The sequence below is a fragment of the Oncorhynchus tshawytscha genome, linkage group LG06 (genome assembly GCF_018296145.1).
Source record: "Oncorhynchus tshawytscha isolate Ot180627B linkage group LG06, Otsh_v2.0, whole genome shotgun sequence".
Taxonomy (NCBI): Eukaryota; Metazoa; Chordata; class Actinopteri; order Salmoniformes; family Salmonidae; genus Oncorhynchus; species Oncorhynchus tshawytscha.
Window position 1 is genome coordinate 58,308,702 of NC_056434.1, and position 18,020 is coordinate 58,326,721.

The 18,020-nt window shown below is 42.1% G+C and overlaps 1 protein-coding gene across 4 annotated transcripts in view; it reads left to right on the top strand.

Moving 5' to 3' along the window:
- Positions 1 to 18,020, top strand: part of ercc6 (excision repair cross-complementation group 6) — a 52,395-nt gene that overhangs the window by 17,743 nt on the left and 16,632 nt on the right. For all 4 annotated transcript variants that reach the window (XM_042323440.1, XM_042323439.1, XM_042323438.1 and 1 more), the window contains 5 exons: positions 3,769 to 3,900; positions 4,465 to 4,623; positions 12,820 to 12,955; positions 16,502 to 16,675; positions 17,117 to 17,293. In XM_042323440.1, coding sequence (XP_042179374.1) covers positions 3,769 to 3,900; positions 4,465 to 4,623; positions 12,820 to 12,955; positions 16,502 to 16,675; positions 17,117 to 17,293 — 778 coding nt within the window. The remainder of the gene's footprint in view (positions 1 to 3,768; positions 3,901 to 4,464; positions 4,624 to 12,819; positions 12,956 to 16,501; positions 16,676 to 17,116; positions 17,294 to 18,020) is intronic.

Below are 18,020 nucleotides of genomic sequence, written 5' to 3' on the forward strand. Positions count from 1 at the left end.
GAAGTTGCTAAGAGAGAACATTAAATGTAGCCAAAGATTATAGGGTCCCCTAAGAAACAGCTATCCTAACCTGTCACAATAATTCCTCCCTGGCATTTTCATTCATTGTAATTTCAAACAACACTGCATTAAAAGTGCCCACTATTATATTCAAACTATATAATTAGAATAGACATTCTATTCCCTTGATTCCAACAGTTAACCCAAGTGTTTTGCTCTAAATTGCAAGACAAATTGCAACATTTGGTTAAAAATAAGGCCCAGATTACTTGCCCATATCGTGCAGCTCTATGTGGCAGTGTGGAAATTATCTCAAATGCAGGAATTGATGAAAATTATGACTTTTGTGGGTTGAAGTTGAATTGAACGCTATAAAACAATCAGAATGGAGAAAGACCCATTGATATCACTTAGAATGTATGTGTTGCCACCCTAGAGTCACGCAATAACTCATAAAGCACATTTAGAACTTTTATTATAAAAATAAAAAATAAACATAAAAAACAATATATTTAAAAAATACGGTGACATAATATTTTGGCCATATCACCCAGCCCTAACCTTAGTAGAGAATCAACTAAATGTATTAAATGAATTATCCCAAGTTTATCATAAGACATGAACATAATGCATCAGTGATCCGTATTTCCTGCAACTTTCTGAAGAGGCAACGAGAGTGCCCCCCCATGTGTGTGTGTCTCAACAACTTTGTGTAGCTTTTAGTGTTGATGCTAATGAAAACATTATTCTGGTAAAAAAAAAATCTCGATTAAATGTGAACTACAAAGTAGCCTTTGCTTATCTGGCACAATTTAATGATTATTTTCATTAATCCAGTGGGTATTTGGTTTGAAAACTCTACCATCACATGTGCACTGCAAAAACACATCTAAAAAAGGTTTCTTGTTAGGTGCACACTTCAATTAAAAGGTTTCTACACCCAAAAATCGAAATTGGAATTAGGCAAAAAATATAACTAATTTTATAGGGCCCTACTTAATGATAATTTTACATAATTTTACCTTAAAGATGCAGTCAAACGTGATTTGCCTGTGTTTGATATACATTTTGTCACTATGAAGGTGGAATAGTATTGAGAAAATTATGATAGCCCTTTTAGTGTAAGCGCTGTTTGAAAAGACTGCCTGAATTTTCAGCATGTTTTGGTGGGATGGAGTTTTGGCCTGCCCAGTAAATGAGTTAATAGACCAATAAGAAATCATTCTAAACCTCTCTGCCAATAACAGCTAGATTTCAGTTTCCCCTCCCCACTCAGACTACTCCCCGACAGTCCTAGTGAAATTCTTGCTTGAGAAATTGCTCTTTGCTAAGATTTTTAAATTTTTTATTTAATCTTTATTTAACCATGCAAGTCAGCGAAGAACAAATTCTTATTTACAATGACGGCCTATCCCGGCCAAACCCTTGCTCGGATGACGCTGGGCCAATTGTGTGCTGCCCTATGGGACTCCCCATCACAGCCGGTTGTGATACAGCCTGATATCGAACCAGGATCTGTAGTGACGCCTCTCGCACTGAGATACAGTGCGTTAGAACGCTGCGCCACTTGGGAGCCCACTAAGAAGCTCATTTTTTTTCAACCATTTTAATTGAGAACAATCACAGTAAGGTACTTAATTGTTACCCATGAAATGATTTCATATTGAGATAAAAAAAAACAGCTGCATTAGACTTTTTTAAAGATGTGTATGTATAGCCCTTTTATTTAAAAATGTTACCTTGAATTTCTTTTTCAAGATAATGTGGGCTATTTTACTTCATTATTCTGTTTTAATAAAATCCATAATTTGAACAAACATTGGCATTTCATATCTTAAATAAATAAGACTTTCATCTCAAGAGAAGACCGGTTAAAGGTGTAATATTCTCTTAATTAGAAATAGTCCTGGTCATATAGACCTAGACGATATTCAAAATGACTAACTATTTGTATTTATTATGGATCCCCATTAGCTGCTGCCAAGGCAGCTTCCTGGGGTCCAGCAAAATTAAGGCAGTTTATACAATAGATTTAATTCATACATTCTCAGTAATTTAATTTGTAAAATCATGTCTTACACAATACCACAAATGTTTCCAATCTGGGAGATCAACTCGATAAAGTATTCAATAACTTTGCGGTGTATTTCAGATGGAATCAAAGCATTAGTATGTACCAGAGGCTGCTAAAAACACAGCTCCTTCCACAATTTTGTTTAAACCGAGTACTTGTGGAACACACTGATGCAAGCGGCTTCATTGGCTAATTTCTCTAAACAGGGGAACAGCACCAAATTCACAGAGAATACGTTATAAAAGATGAAGAAGCAATACTCCAAGCAGCAGCGTGTCAAAGCTGATGTTATACTGGTTGATGGAGTGGGATTGGCGTGGCTGTGGGTGGTTCGTAGGTGGCTCTTGACAATTTTTTTTATTAGATTTCCCATGTCTTACTCATTGTTAGGAAGAATTATGGTCCAAATCACATTCATTGACTATATGAATCCTATCAATTTAAATTGACAATTTGGGTGCAATCAAATAGCTTAATTTCTCAGATCAAATTATATTTCAACAAAATAATGTTTCAGGAATGCTTATCTTATCCGTTTCTAACTACAGAAATGATTTCAGTACAATCTAAATTGGTGGGTTTCGAAATCCTCTTTCTTGTGCTTTTTGAGGTGGAATGACTCAGGAGGCTGAGAGAGCGGTTAAGAAGAGCGAGAGGGACGGGAAGGGAGTGAGAAAGGACAAGAGAGGGACAGGGGAGAGAAAGAAGGAAAGGGGAGAGAGGAAGGGAAGTGTGTAGAGAGAAAAGCGTAATAAACTGAGCCGATGCCTTGACTTAATTAGTGTGGCTGGTCTCAGCAGGCCAGCAAAGAGCAGCAGTCTCCCAGCCTTAGTGACAGGACCAGGACCAAATGAAGATGGATTCCGGTCCTCTCCCTCTCACACCTTTCCTAGGGAACCCACTCCACTAATTGTCTGTATCAATCTTCATTTGCTGTGTGACGACTCTGCCACTAACTGCCCTCTCGCTCTATGCAGCTAGTCTATTAAAAATACACGTGTCCTGGCTGGTCTAGTGGTAATCCCGTAGCCTCCGGCACATGTCTATGCCGGCATAGGTTTGAATCCGGCCTACTGCACTTTGACACAGCCTCTATCTTTCCTCACTATCACCTTTTCTCTCTATCTGTTCAAGAATGTCAGAAAAGACCATGTGTATATATATATATATATATATATAAATTCAACTGCCTTAGATTGCCCTCCTTAAAACGGCTTAAGAATTCCCTATGCTAACTGATAGTGATTACACCAATTACTCATACATCCCTTTGGGTTTTAAAGAGCAAGGTTCGGGCCGCAAATGTTTAGTGGTCTTGTTTCAGCATGGGACATCTCTGCTGCTCAGATGCACATAAGGGTCTGGGCCCATATTCATAAAGCGTCTCATAGTAGGTGTGCTGATCTACGATCAGTGTAATGAAATTAGAGGTGGGACCTGATCCTCGATCGGCAGTCCTACTCTGAGACACTTTGTGTTGTGGGCCTAAGTGTTATAGGGGGAGAGATCCAGATGGGACTGTTGGCCCTTGGGGCGATTGCTGAGGGAGATTTTGCTGAGTCAATACAAGAGTGTGTAGAAGGGGGTGGCGGGGCTATAGTGACTTATGTGACAGTAGCACCTGCTCCCCTGTAGGAGGAGGAAGAGGAAAGGGAGAGGATGACAGTAGTGATGACTGTTTTCTCTTTTTACAGGCGGTGGAGGCGGCTGCGGCTGAGAGAGAGGGAGGAGAAGAGAGAGAGAGGAGAGGAGGAGAGTGACCAGAGTGATGCTGAGTTTGATGAAGGATTCAAAGTGCCTGGATTCCTCTGGAATAAACTCTTCAAGTAAGTAACAAACAAAGTAACAGCTTTTCCCAATTGTCACTGTATTTTGTAATGTTTATGACTAATGTTTATGTTGATACCTGTTGAATATGAACTCTGATAGTGCAAATGATCATATACATAAAGTATGTTTATAATAAGTTGTGTGTGTGTGTGGACCAGTTTATTAAAAAAATACACATTCAGTTTTAGATTGGTTTTTATCATCACCACAGAACATCATTGTAAGTATAAGTGAAGCGTATTGAACTCAAAGCAGGCAGATTGTTTTGGACTGTATTCACTTGAGTAACTTGAGTCTGAGTTGAGTAAAAAAGTACTCAAGTAGAAAGTGAGCAAAGTGGCTCACAGCTGATCAGTTTCTATACTTCCGTTCTCTTTATCTGGAATCGTTACTGACAATGACCTAACGATTAATTTACCACCACAACACACTATGCTCTTTGTGTTTGGGCGGTGGTAGATTTTTGACAGATGGGGATGTTTGTGTGTGTGTGTATATTAACAGCTGTGTGCGCACGTATGTGTGTCTTTTCTCTCTTTCTGTGTGTGCGTGTGTTCCAGGTACCAGCAGACAGGTGTGAGGTGGCTGTGGGAGCTACACTGCCAGCAGGCAGGGGGAATCCTGGGGGATGAGATGGGTCTGGGTAAAACCATCCAAGTCATCGCATTCCTGGCTGGCCTCAGCTACAGCAAACTACGCACACGAGGGTCCAACTACAGGTACACGGGCATGCACACGCGTACACCTGACCTGGGTTAAATTATTATTTGAAGTCTTTCAAATACTTTAAGCATTTGCTCTAGCCTGCCGAGAGGGCCAGGTGGGTGGGGTCTGCATTATTTGAGCTTTTATATTAGTTCCATTGCAACAGGCAAGCTCAATCAGGCACAGATCAAGTATTTGGATCCTAGAGATAGATGGAGATCACTCCTTGGAATTGACACATTTTTGCATGGACATTGCCATTGAGGACTTTTTAAAGTAGTCTTCTGGGTGGAACTTCCTATGGGTTAATGAAGGATCACACAATTCCATCCAGCTCATCAGCAGGGATCAGCCAAAGAATTATACTTGTGAGCAAACATTACATTACCGCAGGTGGTTTAAATCGCCAACCTTGGCTTTATACCTGTTCAAACAACAGACTCCAGGTGGCAGTATGCACCCTTTCAGTTTGTTTACCAATTCAGTAGTAGTAGTAGAAGAAGACAATTAACTACTTTATAATGGAGATGGCCTCAATTGTGCTGCTCATGCCCACAGATGCCATAATGGGACAGTTACAAAGATTTGTCGTCTAACTAAGTCTATGATTTGGACCCATGTCTGACGCTCGCACGAACACACACAAACTCTAGCCGTTATGGTGTGTTCAGACTGGGAGTCTGTGTAGTAATGAATATTTCATTAGGGTGATTTGTGCTGGAGAGTTTTAGTCTGAATTATTAAACATGTTTCAATTATTAGACTCCTCTCATTCTCTACTGCAGACACCAAAGGAAACGTGGACATGACACATGTTTGTGTGTGTGTGTGTGTGTGTGTGATTCTTAGTGGACGTGGTCACAGGGGCAGAGGGGGCCAATTAAACGTGAACCACATTAAAGCATGTTGAAGGCGGGGCCCACTGGTTCCACACACACACTCCAGAGGGATTGAACCTCTCTGATGGTCAATACTCTGTCTGCTGTCAACGTCCACAAATTGATTGTTTGCAAACTCAATTATGCCTCTATCAATGGTTTCCACCAAGCAGAGGTTCATGGCAGTTAGGGCTGTGACGATAATTTAATAACCGTGTAAAACTGTTTCAACGGTTTTGACGGTTATTTTGTTATAACGTTCTTTATCCATAACCGTCGAAATAGGCCTACATTCATTTTTCGGATAAAAAAAATCGTATTAACTCTATTGTCGTGGGCCTCCCGGGTGGCGCAGTGGTTAAGGGCACTGTACTGCAGCGCCAGCTGTGCCACCAAAGACTCTGGGTTTGCGCCCAGGCTCTGTCGTAACCGGCCCCCGACCGGGAAGTCCGTGGGGCGACGCACAATTGGCATAGCGTCTTCCAGGTTAGGGAGGGTTTGGCTGGTAGGGATATCCTTGTCTCATCGCGCACCAGCGACTCCTGTAGCGGGCCGGGCGCAGTGCGCGCTAACCAAGGTTGCCAGGTGCACAGTGTTTCCTCCGACACATTGGTGCGGCTGGCTTCCGGGTTGGATGCGCGCTGTGTTAAGAAGCAGTTCGGCTTGGTTGGGTTGTGTATCAGAGGACGCATGACTTTCAACCTTCGTCTCTCCCGAGCCCGTACGGGAGTTGTAGCGATGAGACAAGATAGTAGCTACTAGCAATTGGAAAAGGGGGTAAAAATCTATTGTTGTGTAGCTAAACTTGGCCTAATAGTGGGGGTGTTTACTAATGACTATAATCAACTGTTTTGCTAACTTAGTCTATCCATTAAACGTTCTACATCCTCCTCTTTTTAACTGTCCTTCTGGTGCTCAAGCAGCTTTAGAACACTATAGGCTATGACACTTCAATAAAAAGTGTTTTGATTTGTCGACTTTCTTTAATACAGTGCACGTTTTCATTGCTTGCTAGTAAATAAATGAATACATCTTTTTTTTTAAGCAGTCGACAAGGTTCTGGCTCTGAGGCCTATAATGCGGTAATGTTATGTCAAATGGACAATGTGCCAATCCTCATATTTGGCAGTACGTCCAACCGACCTCACAACCGCAGACCAAGTATAACCATGCCAGCCCAGGACCTCCACATCCGGCTTCTTCACCTGCTCGATCATCTGAGACCAGCCACCCTGATGAAACTGTGTGTTTGCACAGCCAAATATTTTTATATATCTCAGAGAAGCTCATCTGCGTGCTCGTCATTTTGACCTGATTGCAGTTCGACTTTGTAACTGAATTCAATTGGCAAATTCTCACTTTCGATGGCCACTGGCATGTTGGAGAAGTTTGCTCTTCACAATTGAATCCCGGTTTCAACTGTACAGAGCAGATGGCAGACCATTCATCTGCTGCCATCACCTCATGTTTCAGCATGTTCATGCACGGCCCCATGTTGCAAGGATCTGTACACAATTACTGGAAGCTGAAAATGTGCCAGGCATGTCACCAGTTGAGCATGTTTGGGATGCTCTGGATTGATGTGTACGACAGCGTGTTCCAGGTCCCACCAATATCCAGCAACTTCGCACAGCCATTAAATAAGAGTGTGACAACATTCCACAGACCACAATCAACAGCCTGATCAACTCTATGCAAAGGAGATGTGTCGCGCTGCAGATACTGACTGGTTTTCTGATCAACGTCCCCATGACCAACATATGCATATGTTGGTATCTTTGACCAACATATGCATATCTATATTCACAATCATGTGAAATCCATAGATTAGGGCCTAATTATTTTTATTTCAATTGACTGATTTGCCTATGAACTAATTCAGTAAAAAAAAAAGTTTAAATAGTTGAATGTTGGGTTTTATATTTTTACTTGGTGTATATTCCTCTAGTATTTGAAAAATCTTTCCAACACTCTCCCCCTCGATAATCGGCATCGCTGATAAATAGGCAATGAGCATGTTGCATGTACAGTGCCTTGCGAAAGTATTCGGCCCCCTTGAACTTTGCGACCTTTTGCCACATTTCAGGCTTCAAACATAAAGATATAAAACTGTATTTTTTTGTGAAGAATCAACAACAAGTGGGACACAATCATGAAGTGGAACGACATTTATTGGATATTTCAAACTTTTTTAACAAATCAAAAACGGAAAAATTGGGCGTGCAAAATTATTCAGCCCCCTTAAGTTAATACTTTGTAGCGCCACCTTTTGCTGCGATTACAGCTGTAAGTCGCTTGGGGTATGTCTCTATCAGTTTTGCACATCGAGAGACTGACATTTTTCCCCATTCCTCCTTGCAAAACAGCTCGAGTTCAGTGAGGTTGGATGGAGAGCATTTGTGAACAGCAGTTTTCAGTTCTTTCCACAGATTCTCGATTGGATTCAGGTCTGGTCTTTGACTTGGCCATTCTAACACCTGGATATGTTTATTTTTGAACCATTCCATTGTAGATTTTGCTTTATGTTTTGGATCATTGTCTTGTTGGAAGACAAATCTCCGTCCCAGTCTCAGGTATTTTGCAGACTCCATCAGGTTTTCTTCCAGAATGGTCCTGTATTTGGCTCCATCCATCTTCCCATCAATTTTAACCATCTTCCCTGTCCCTGCTGAAGAAAAGCAGGCCCAAACCATGATGCTGCCACCACCATGTTTGACAGTGGGGATGGTGTGTTCAGGGTGATGAGCTGTGTTGCTTTTACGCCAAACATAACATTTTGCATTGTTGCCAAAAAGTTCAATTTTGGTTTCATCTGACCAGAGCACCTTCTTCCACATGTTTGGTGTGTCTCCCAGGTGGCTTGTGGCAAACTTTAAACAACACTTTTTATGGATATCTTTAAGAAATGGCTTTCTTCTTGCCACTCTTCCATAAAGGCCAGATTTGTGCAATATACGACTGATTGTTTGTAGATCTCTGCAGTTCATCCAGAGTGATCATGGGCCTCTTGGCTGCATCTCTGATCAGTCTTCTCCTTGTATGAGCTGAAAGTTTAGAGGGACGGCCAGGTCTTGGTAGATTTGCAGTGGTCTGATACTCCTTCCATGTCAATATTATCGCTTGCACAGTGCTCCTTGGGATGTTTAAAGCTTGGGAAATCTTTTTGTATCCAAATCCGGCTTTAAACTTCTTCACAACAGTATCTCGGACCTGTCTGGTGTGTTCCTTGTTCTTCATGATGCTCTCTGCACTTTTAACGGACCTCTGAGACTATCACAGTGCAGGTGCATTTATACGGAGACTTGATTACACACAGGTGGATTGTATTTATCATCATTAGTCATTTAGGTCAACATTGGATCATTCAGAGATCCTCACTGAACTTCTGGAGAGAGTTTGCTGCACTGAAAGTAAAGGGGCTGAATAATTTTGCACGCCCCATTTTTCAGTTTTTGATTTGTTAAAAAAGTTTGAAATATCCGATAAATGTTGTTCCACTTCATGATTGTGTCCCACTTGTTGATTCTTCACCAAAAAATACAGTTTTATATCTTTATGTTTGAAGCCTGAAATGTGGCAAAAGGTCGCGAAGTTCAAGGGGGCCGAATACTTTATTTCTTTCTATTTTAATCGTTGTCAATTACATCTTCATACTATAGCTTGTGGCATCAACGCATGTGGCATTGATTGACAGGTGCTTTTATGGAGGGGGGGGGGCTGTTTCTTTAAGAATCAAACGCTCCTGTCATGATTTAATCTTGGCTTTTTCAGTAGCTTAGGCTACTTTGTTTCATTACTGCGTCCTCTCTTTGAAGGACATATTTCTATGCAACTGCCATCGAATGGCTGCAACAGCAGGGTTTGTGACATTATGTGAATATTTTGGGAAAAGTAGAAAACCCATCGGATTTCATTTGAATGGTTTTGTGCGTCAAAATAGGATCTGTGTTGCTTTTTTATTTTTATTACAGGAAAATCAACTGATAGGCATAAAGTACCGGTAGACACACACTACCGGGTCAAAAGTTTTGGAACACCTACTCATTCAAGTTTTTTGCAGTTTTTCTTTTTTTACTCATGACAGCTTTGCACACTCTTGGCATTCTCTTAACCATCTTCCTGAGGTAGTCACCTGGAATGCATTTCAATTAACAGGTGTGCCTTTTTAAAAGTTAATTTGTGTAATTTCTTTCCACAATGTGGGTGGCAGGTAGCATAGTGGTTAGAGCATTGGGACAGTAACCGAAAGGTTACTAGATCGAATCCCCGAGCTGACGAGGTAAAAATGTGTCGTTCTGCCCCTGAACAAGGCATTTAACCCACTGTTCCTAGGCCGTCATTGTCAATAAGAATTTGTTCTTAACTGACTTGCCAAGTTAAATAAAGATTAAATAAAATAAAATGTGTTTGAGCCAGTCAGTTGTTGTGTTGTGACAAGGTACGGGAGGTATACAGAAGATAGCCCTATTTGGTAAAATGCCAAGTCCATATTATGGCAAGAACATCTCAAATAAGCAAAGAGAAAATACAGTCCACCATTACTATAAGACGCAAAAACCATGTGTAGCTCTGTGATGAAACTGGCTCTCATGACGACCGCCACAGGAATGGAAGACCCAGAGTTACCTCTGCTGCAGAGGATACGTTTGAGTTACCAGTCAGAGTTCAAGTAACAGACACAGCTCAACATCAACTGTTCAGAGGAGACTGTGAATCAGTCCTTCATGGTGCAAAGAAACCACTACTAAAGGACACCAAGAAGAAGAAGAGATTTGCTTGGGCCAAGAAACACAAGGCAATGGGCATTAGACCGATAGAAATTTGGCCTTTGGTCTGGAGTGCAAATTGGAGATTTTTGGTTCCAACCGCCATGTCTTTGTGAGACGCGGTGTGAGTGAACGGATGATCTGCATTTGAGTTTTTCCCACCATGAAGCATAGAGGAGGTGGTGTTATGGTGTGAGGGGTGCTTTGCTGGTGACACTGTCTGTGAATTATTTAGAAATCAAGGCACACTTAACCAGCGTGTTTACCACAGCATTCTGCAGTGATACGCCATCCCATCTGGTTTGGGCTTAGTCCCACTATCATTTGTTTTTCAACGGGACAATGACCCAACACACCTCCAGGCTGTGTAAGGGCTATTTGACCAAGAAGGAGAGTAATGGAGTGCTGCATCAGATGACCTGGCCTCCACAATCCCAGACATCAACCAAATTGAGATGAGTTGGACCGCAGAGTGACGTAAAAGCAGCCAACAAGTGCTCAGCATATTTGAGAATATGTGAAAAGCATTCCAGCTGAAGCTGGTTGAGAGAATGCCAAGAGTGTGCAAAGCTGTCAAGGCAAAGGATGGCTATTTGAAGAATCTCAAATATAAAATGCATTTTGATTTGTTTACCACTTTGGGGGGGGGGGGTTACTACATTATTGAATATGTTATTTGATCGTTTTGGTGTCTTCACTAATATTATACAATGTAGAAAATAATCAAATAAAGAAAAACCCTTGAATGAGTAGGTGTTTCAAAACTTTTGACCAGTAGTATACAGTTGACTTCGGAAGTTTACATACACTTAGGTTGGAGTCATTAAAACTTGTTTTTCAACCACTCCACAAATTTCTTGTTAACAAGCTATAGTTTTGGCAAGTCGGTTGGGACATCTACTTTGTGCATGACACAAGACATTTTTCCAGCAATTGTTTACAGACAGATTATTTCATTATTACCAGTGGGTCAGAAGTTTACATACACTAATATGACTGTGCCTTTAAACAGCTTGGAAAATTCCAGAAAATGTCATGGCTTTAGAAGCTTCTGATAGACTAATGGACATAATTTGAGTCAATTGGAGGTGAACCTGTAGATGTATTTCAAGGCCTACCTTCAAACTCAGTGCCTCTGCTTGACGTCATGGGAAAATCAAAAATCAGCCAAGACCTCCACAAGCCTGGTTCATCCTTGGGAGCAATTTCCAAACGCCTGAAGGTACCACGTTCATCTGTACAAACAATAGCACGCAAGTATAAACACCATTAAAAAAAAGCCAGACTACGGTTTACAACTGCACATGGGGACAAAGATCGTACTTTTTGGAGAAATGTCCTCTGGTCTGATAAAACAAAAATAGAATGTTTTGGCCATAATGACCATCGTTAAGTTTGGAGGAAAAATGGAGAAGCTTGCAAGCTGAAGAACACCATCCCAACCGTGAAGCACGGGATGGCAGCATCATGTTGTGGGAGTGCTTTGGAGCAGGAGGGACTGGTGCACTTCACAAAATAGATGGCATCATGAGGGAGGAAGATTATGTGGATATATTGAAGCAACATCTCAAGACATCAGTAGGAAAGTTAAAGCTTGGTCGCAAATGGGTCTTCCAAATGGACAATGACCCCAAGCATTCTTCCAAAGTTGTGGCACAATGCAATGGCTTAAGGACAACAAAGTCAAGGTATTGGAGTGGCCATCACAAAGCCCTGATCTCAAACCTATAGAACATTTGTGAGCAGAACTGAAAAAGCATGTGCGAGCAAGGAGGCCTACACACCTGACTCAGTTACACCAGGTCTGTCAGGAGGAATGGGCCAAAATTCACCCAACTTATTGTGGGAAGCTTGTGGAAGGCTACCTGAAACGTTTGACCCAAGTTAATCAATTTAAAGGCAATGCTACCAAATACTAATTGAGTGTATGTAAACTTCTGAACCACTGGGAATGTGATGAAAGAAATACAAGCTGAAATGAATCATTCTCTCTACTTTTTACATTTCCCATTCTTAAAATAAAGCCGTGATCCTAACTGACCTAAAACAGGGAATTATTACTTGGATTAAATGTCAGGAATTGTGAATCTGAGTTTAAATGTATTTAGTAGGTGGTGTATGTAAACTTCCGACTTCAACTGTATATCTTTCTTTTGACTCCGTTTAATGTTGTGTCAATATGCAACAGATCCTCCATCCTGGCATTTCCGTATTTGTAATAACCTGAATAATAAGAATAAAATGCCATGATAATAGGGAAGTGTTAATTGCTTGTTTCAAATGGGTTTTATTAAGCTGCATGTCCATGTAACAAGTGTACGAACCTGAACGGTTATGGCCAACTACCGTAACCTCATTTTCCAAGTCTGTCACAGCCCTAATTTGGCTATTTATGTCGGTATAAACACGGTGTGAATGAACCATAACATGCCAGCAGCCTGACTGAAACACAAACCCTGAACTTTACCTGATCCTGTGTGTGTGTGTGTGTGTGTGTGTGTGTGTGTGTGTGTGTGTGTGTGTGTGTGTGTGTGTGTGTGTGTGTGTGTGTGTGTGTGTGTTCCAGGTACCAAGGACTAGGTCCTACAGTGATAGTGTGTCCAGCTACAGTCATGCACCAGTGGGTCAGTGAGTTTCACACCTGGTGGCCCCCATTCAGAGTGGCTGTCCTACACGACACGGGATCCTTCACCCAAACAAAGGTAGGGGGTGTGTATTCAGGTGTTTTTCTTGTGCTGTATCTTTTCTCCTGTCAGCATTTTGTGGAGGATTCTGCTCTGAGGGAGATGTAAATTAATTAGTGGTACACTGGTAGATATTAATTACTTTACACTGTAGATCGCACCCAGCAAGTTGTGTGGGTGTGACACAGTGATTAATGGGTGATGCAGGCTGGGCTGGGGGGGGGATACCTACTGTAGTCAGTTGTACAACTGAATGCATTCAACTGAAATGTGTCTTCCACATTTAACCCAACCCCTCTGGGGGTGCAAGTTTTTTATTTATTTATTTTTGTATTTTTTTAAAAAGGGGTTTCCTTTGGGGGGGCACCAAAGAACGGTTTATGCAGAGTTGGCTCCTCATGCCTGCCCCTTCTTTAATAGTGAAGAGCTACAAACTCCACATGCACCTTTTAATTAACCAGTCTCTATGGTACTGAGAAGTAATGCGTCACCATCAGCTCAGCTGGCGGTGTGAAGACTGGAGTTCAGTGAAGGTGACATGTTCTCAATGATAGAAATGTAATGAGTAGAGCTGACGCAATTCCCCCTTCTTCCTGAAAGACAAGCATATCTGTTCTACACAATACATACATTTTTATTTTTATTCTCTGTAATACCAATTTACCCCACCGAATACATTCTTTTTAAAGGGCAAATAAAAGTCACAGAATTAAGTAACGTTTTATATCTTTCTAACATGCTGACCACACTGCTCGCGTCGCAAAATAAATGGACACATACATGTTATTCAATCATTGCACCCACACTGCTCCCGCGAGACAGTGAGCGAAAATAGGTGGTTCTATTTGTGACACTCAAGTCCAGCCTCTCAAATCTCCTCATTGGCTTTTAGGAGCCCACGTGGGTGATTGAAAGATGAACTGATGTCCACACTCCAGTCGGTTGTAGTAATGCTGTAAAGTTGGTTGCCAACCGCCATATCAAGTCCAACGAAGAAAAAGAAGCCTGTAGGATGGAGGAGCAATGATGATAAGAAACAAATTCGGTTTACTGTTTTATCTGAATTAATTGTCGGAGTAGAGTACCTTGTGTATTTCAGATAAAATAACCCAATGTTTATATCCCAGCACAAATTAGCTATCAACAGCAAGCTAGATTGTCATAAATGTTTAATGCAAATTTGACCTGTACACAAATTACTAGAATTGGTTCAGAGTTTGAAATATCAAAACAATCTGCGTGTCCTAATCGCTTCTGGTGTGGCTGAACAAAGTCAACGTGCGCATGCAGACAGGCGCGTCTGGTTTGGCCAGCACGTAAGTCTGAGGGTGGTTTTAACCTTCCAGACTTGGAATTGTATTAACACACCACCCAGGGCTTTTGCTTGCGACATGTACACTCAATAAAAAAAATAAACGTCCCTTTTTTAGGACCCTGTCTTTCGAAGATAATTTGTGAAATTCCAAATAACTTCACAGATCTTCATTGTAAAGGGTTAAAAACACTTTCCTATGCTTCAATGGTTCAATTAACCATAAACAATTAATGAACAGGCACCTGTGGAACAGTCATTAAGACACTAACAGCTTACAGACGGTAGACAAATAAGGTCACAGTTATGAAAACTTAGGACACTAAAAAGGTCTTTCTACTGACTGAAAAACACCAAAAGAAAGATGCCCAGGGTCCCTGCTCATCTGCGTGAACGTGCCTTAGGCATGCTGCAAGGAGGCATGAGTACTGCAGATGTGGCCAAGGCAATAAATTGCCATGTCTGTACTGTGAGACGCCTAAGACAGGGAGACAGGGAGGACAGCTGATCGTCCTCGCAGTGGCAGACCACGTGTAACAACACCTGCACAGGGTCGGTACACCCAAACATCACACCTGCGGGACAGGTACAGGATAGCAACAACAACTGCCCGAGTTACACAAGGAATGCACAATCCCTCCATCAGTGCTCAGACTGTCCACAATAGGCTGAGAGAGGCTGGACTGAGGGCCTGTAGGCCTGTTGTAATGCAGGTCCTCACCAGACATCAGGCAACAACGTCGCTGGACCAGACTGGACTGGCAAAAAATGCTCTTCACTGACGAGTCGCGGTTTTGTCTCACCAGGGGTGATGGCCTGTACTCTGGAGCTGGATCGATTTGGAGGTGGAGGGTCCGTCATGATCTGGGTCGGTGTGTCACAGCATCATCGGACTGAGCTTGTTGTCATTGCAGGCAATCTCAACACTGTGCGTTACAGGGAAGACATCCTCCTCCCTCATGTGGTACCCTTCCTGCAGGTTCATCCTGACATGACAATGCCACCAGCCATACTGCTCGTTCTAGGCGTGATTTCCTGCAAGACAGGAATGTCAGTGTTCTGCCATGGCCAGCGAAGAGCCCGGATCCCATCGAGCACATCTGGGACCTGTTGGATTGGAGGGTGAGGGCTAAGGCCATTTTTGCTGTGTTTATTTAAGTGCACTAAAGAGGAACACTGGGTACATGTAGAGGATGCTCATCTCCAGAATTGTTTTACGTGTTTATTTTCAAAGGATAAAGCTAAGCACATTAACAACTTCATAGTTAAGAACACTATAACAATATGGAAGAAACTGAAACGTGTTCTACAAGCACCAATATCACTCCCTAAAAACACCCCCATGGAACAATCCTTGTATAGCTTTTCAGAATTCACAGATAAATTGGTCTACATGGAAAACTAAAGGCATAGAAACCTTTTAATGACTTGATAATAGGAAATAAATGTATTTCCATGACAGAATTAAAAAGCAATTTTGGACTGACCAATGTAGATATTTTCAAAAGTTTAATTCAAGAAATGGAAATGTTATATCTTTTCAACATTGAAGGCAAAAACGTGGATGTCGATTTAAAGCACCACCCCCGCACCTCTCCGATTTGAGAGGGGTTGGGTTAAATGCGGAAGACACATTTCAGTTGAATACATTGTTGGACAACTGACTAGGTATCCCCCTTTCCAGTCTTGTGGGATCCCTATTTGAGTCAGAATAGGATATTAATGTGATGGGTAAGATATACCAAACCTTAGAGAGAGCCTATACTGCTGACAATCTCCTAGGAAAAAATACTACTGGAACCAAGACTTAAAAAGAACTGACATTGGCACAAGATGGGAATGTTGGAACATAACACAATTACAGTTAATGAAAATGTATGCTTAATAAACTCAAATTTACACGTGACAATATTCTCATTCTACAGTACAACTAACAATGACTCAATAATCCATGCCTTCTGGGAATCCTATAGTCCGAAAGTTAGTGAATGTCAGAAGTATTACATTGTAAATGTACTTTTAATCTGTCTGCATATTTCAAGACATGACATATGAGGGTGCAGGGAGATACCTGATGGGTTGGATGATACTTTTCTGTACTTAACTGGAAATCAACCAATCCACCATCGTTAACTCAATGGAAAGGTGAAATGGTTTATTATCTAAATGTTGAAAGTGCGTGGGCACTCCGTGTGGCGGAGAGTCATTTGGGCGCTTGAGAGTGATGCGGGGGCTGATTTTTCTCGCTCTAGGAGAAGTTGATATCAGAGATGGCAGCATGTCATGGTGTCTTGATAACGTCGTATTCAGCCGTGAGGATCATGCAGGAGACCCTGCAGAGATACGACGGCTGGCACTACGTTATACTGGACGAGGGACACAAGATCCGCAACCCTCACGCTGGAGTTACCACCGCCTGCAAACAGGTACCCTCACACAGCTCAATAAACCGTTGGTCAGCAACCCTGGTCCTGGATAGCTACAGTATAAGTATGTGGTATAGTGTTTTGTTCCATCCAAGCTGCTAATCAAGATTTTTTTCATCCCTTTTACCCGCTTGCTCTCTCCTCTCTCACCCTCTTTTTCTCTCTCTCACACACACCCCTCTTTCTCTCTCTACCTCTCTCACCCTCTTTTTCTCTCTCTCACACACCCCTCTCTCTCTCTCTACCTCTCTCCTCTCACCCTCTTTTTCTCTCTCACACACCCCTCTCTCTCTACCTCTCTCCTCTCTCACCCTCTTTTTTTCTCTCTCTCTCTCTCTACCTCTCTCCTCATCTCACCCTCTTTTTCTCTCTTTCACACACACCCCTCTCTCTCTCTCTACCTCCATCTCTCGCTCTTTCACTCCCTTTCTCCGTCTCTAGTTCCGTACTCCTCATAGGTTCATTCTATCTGGCAGTCCTATGCAGAACAATCTGAAGGAGCTGTGGAGTCTATTTGACTTTGTCTTCCCTGGCAAACTGGGCACGCTGCCTATTTTTATGGAACAGTTCTCTGTACCGATCACCATGGGAGGCTACAGCAACGCTTCACCTGTACAGGTAACACACGGACACACAATTTGGCATCAAAGACGCTCTCGTCATTTTCGGAAGAAGGGAGTTGATCTTACTATTGTTACAAAAGGTCATTTCTCAGGATTTGACCTCAGGATTTGATTCACATGGAGGGGATGGAAGAGAGGTAGGGGATGGATGGATAGAGGGAAAGAGAGGAAGGTAGAGGGTGGACAAAAGGGGGGGGTGCGTGAGAAGGGATGGACAGAGAAAGAGGCGGTGAGCTGCTAAACGATGATCCTCAGTCATTAGTGTCCAGTCATTAATAACTCACCGACTGGATTTAATTATTTAACTGGCTCTAGAGGTAACACACACACATTGACTGGATTTAATTATTTAGCTGCTTTTAGATGGCCATCCGTGTTTCCGCTGTCGATAATAAAAAACCTTTACTAATTATTGAAGTTATTAAATGATGAGCGGGCAAAGCACTCTTTCTCTCTATAGCTCTACCCCTTTCCCTTTCTCGCTCCTCTCTTTCTCTCTCACCCCCCATCTGTGTCCATCTTCCGTCTCCCCACCCTCAACTCGCTCTCCCTTGCTCTTTCTTTCCATAGTCCTCTCTCTCTCTCCCTTTCTTCCCCCAGTGAGATGGATGACTGATGAATGAATGGTCAACAAACGGTTTAAAGGGTTAAATCGTGACCCTGGGCTGAAGCCGTTTACTGGATCACACACTATAGGCAGCTGATGAAAGGGAGAGAGTTCC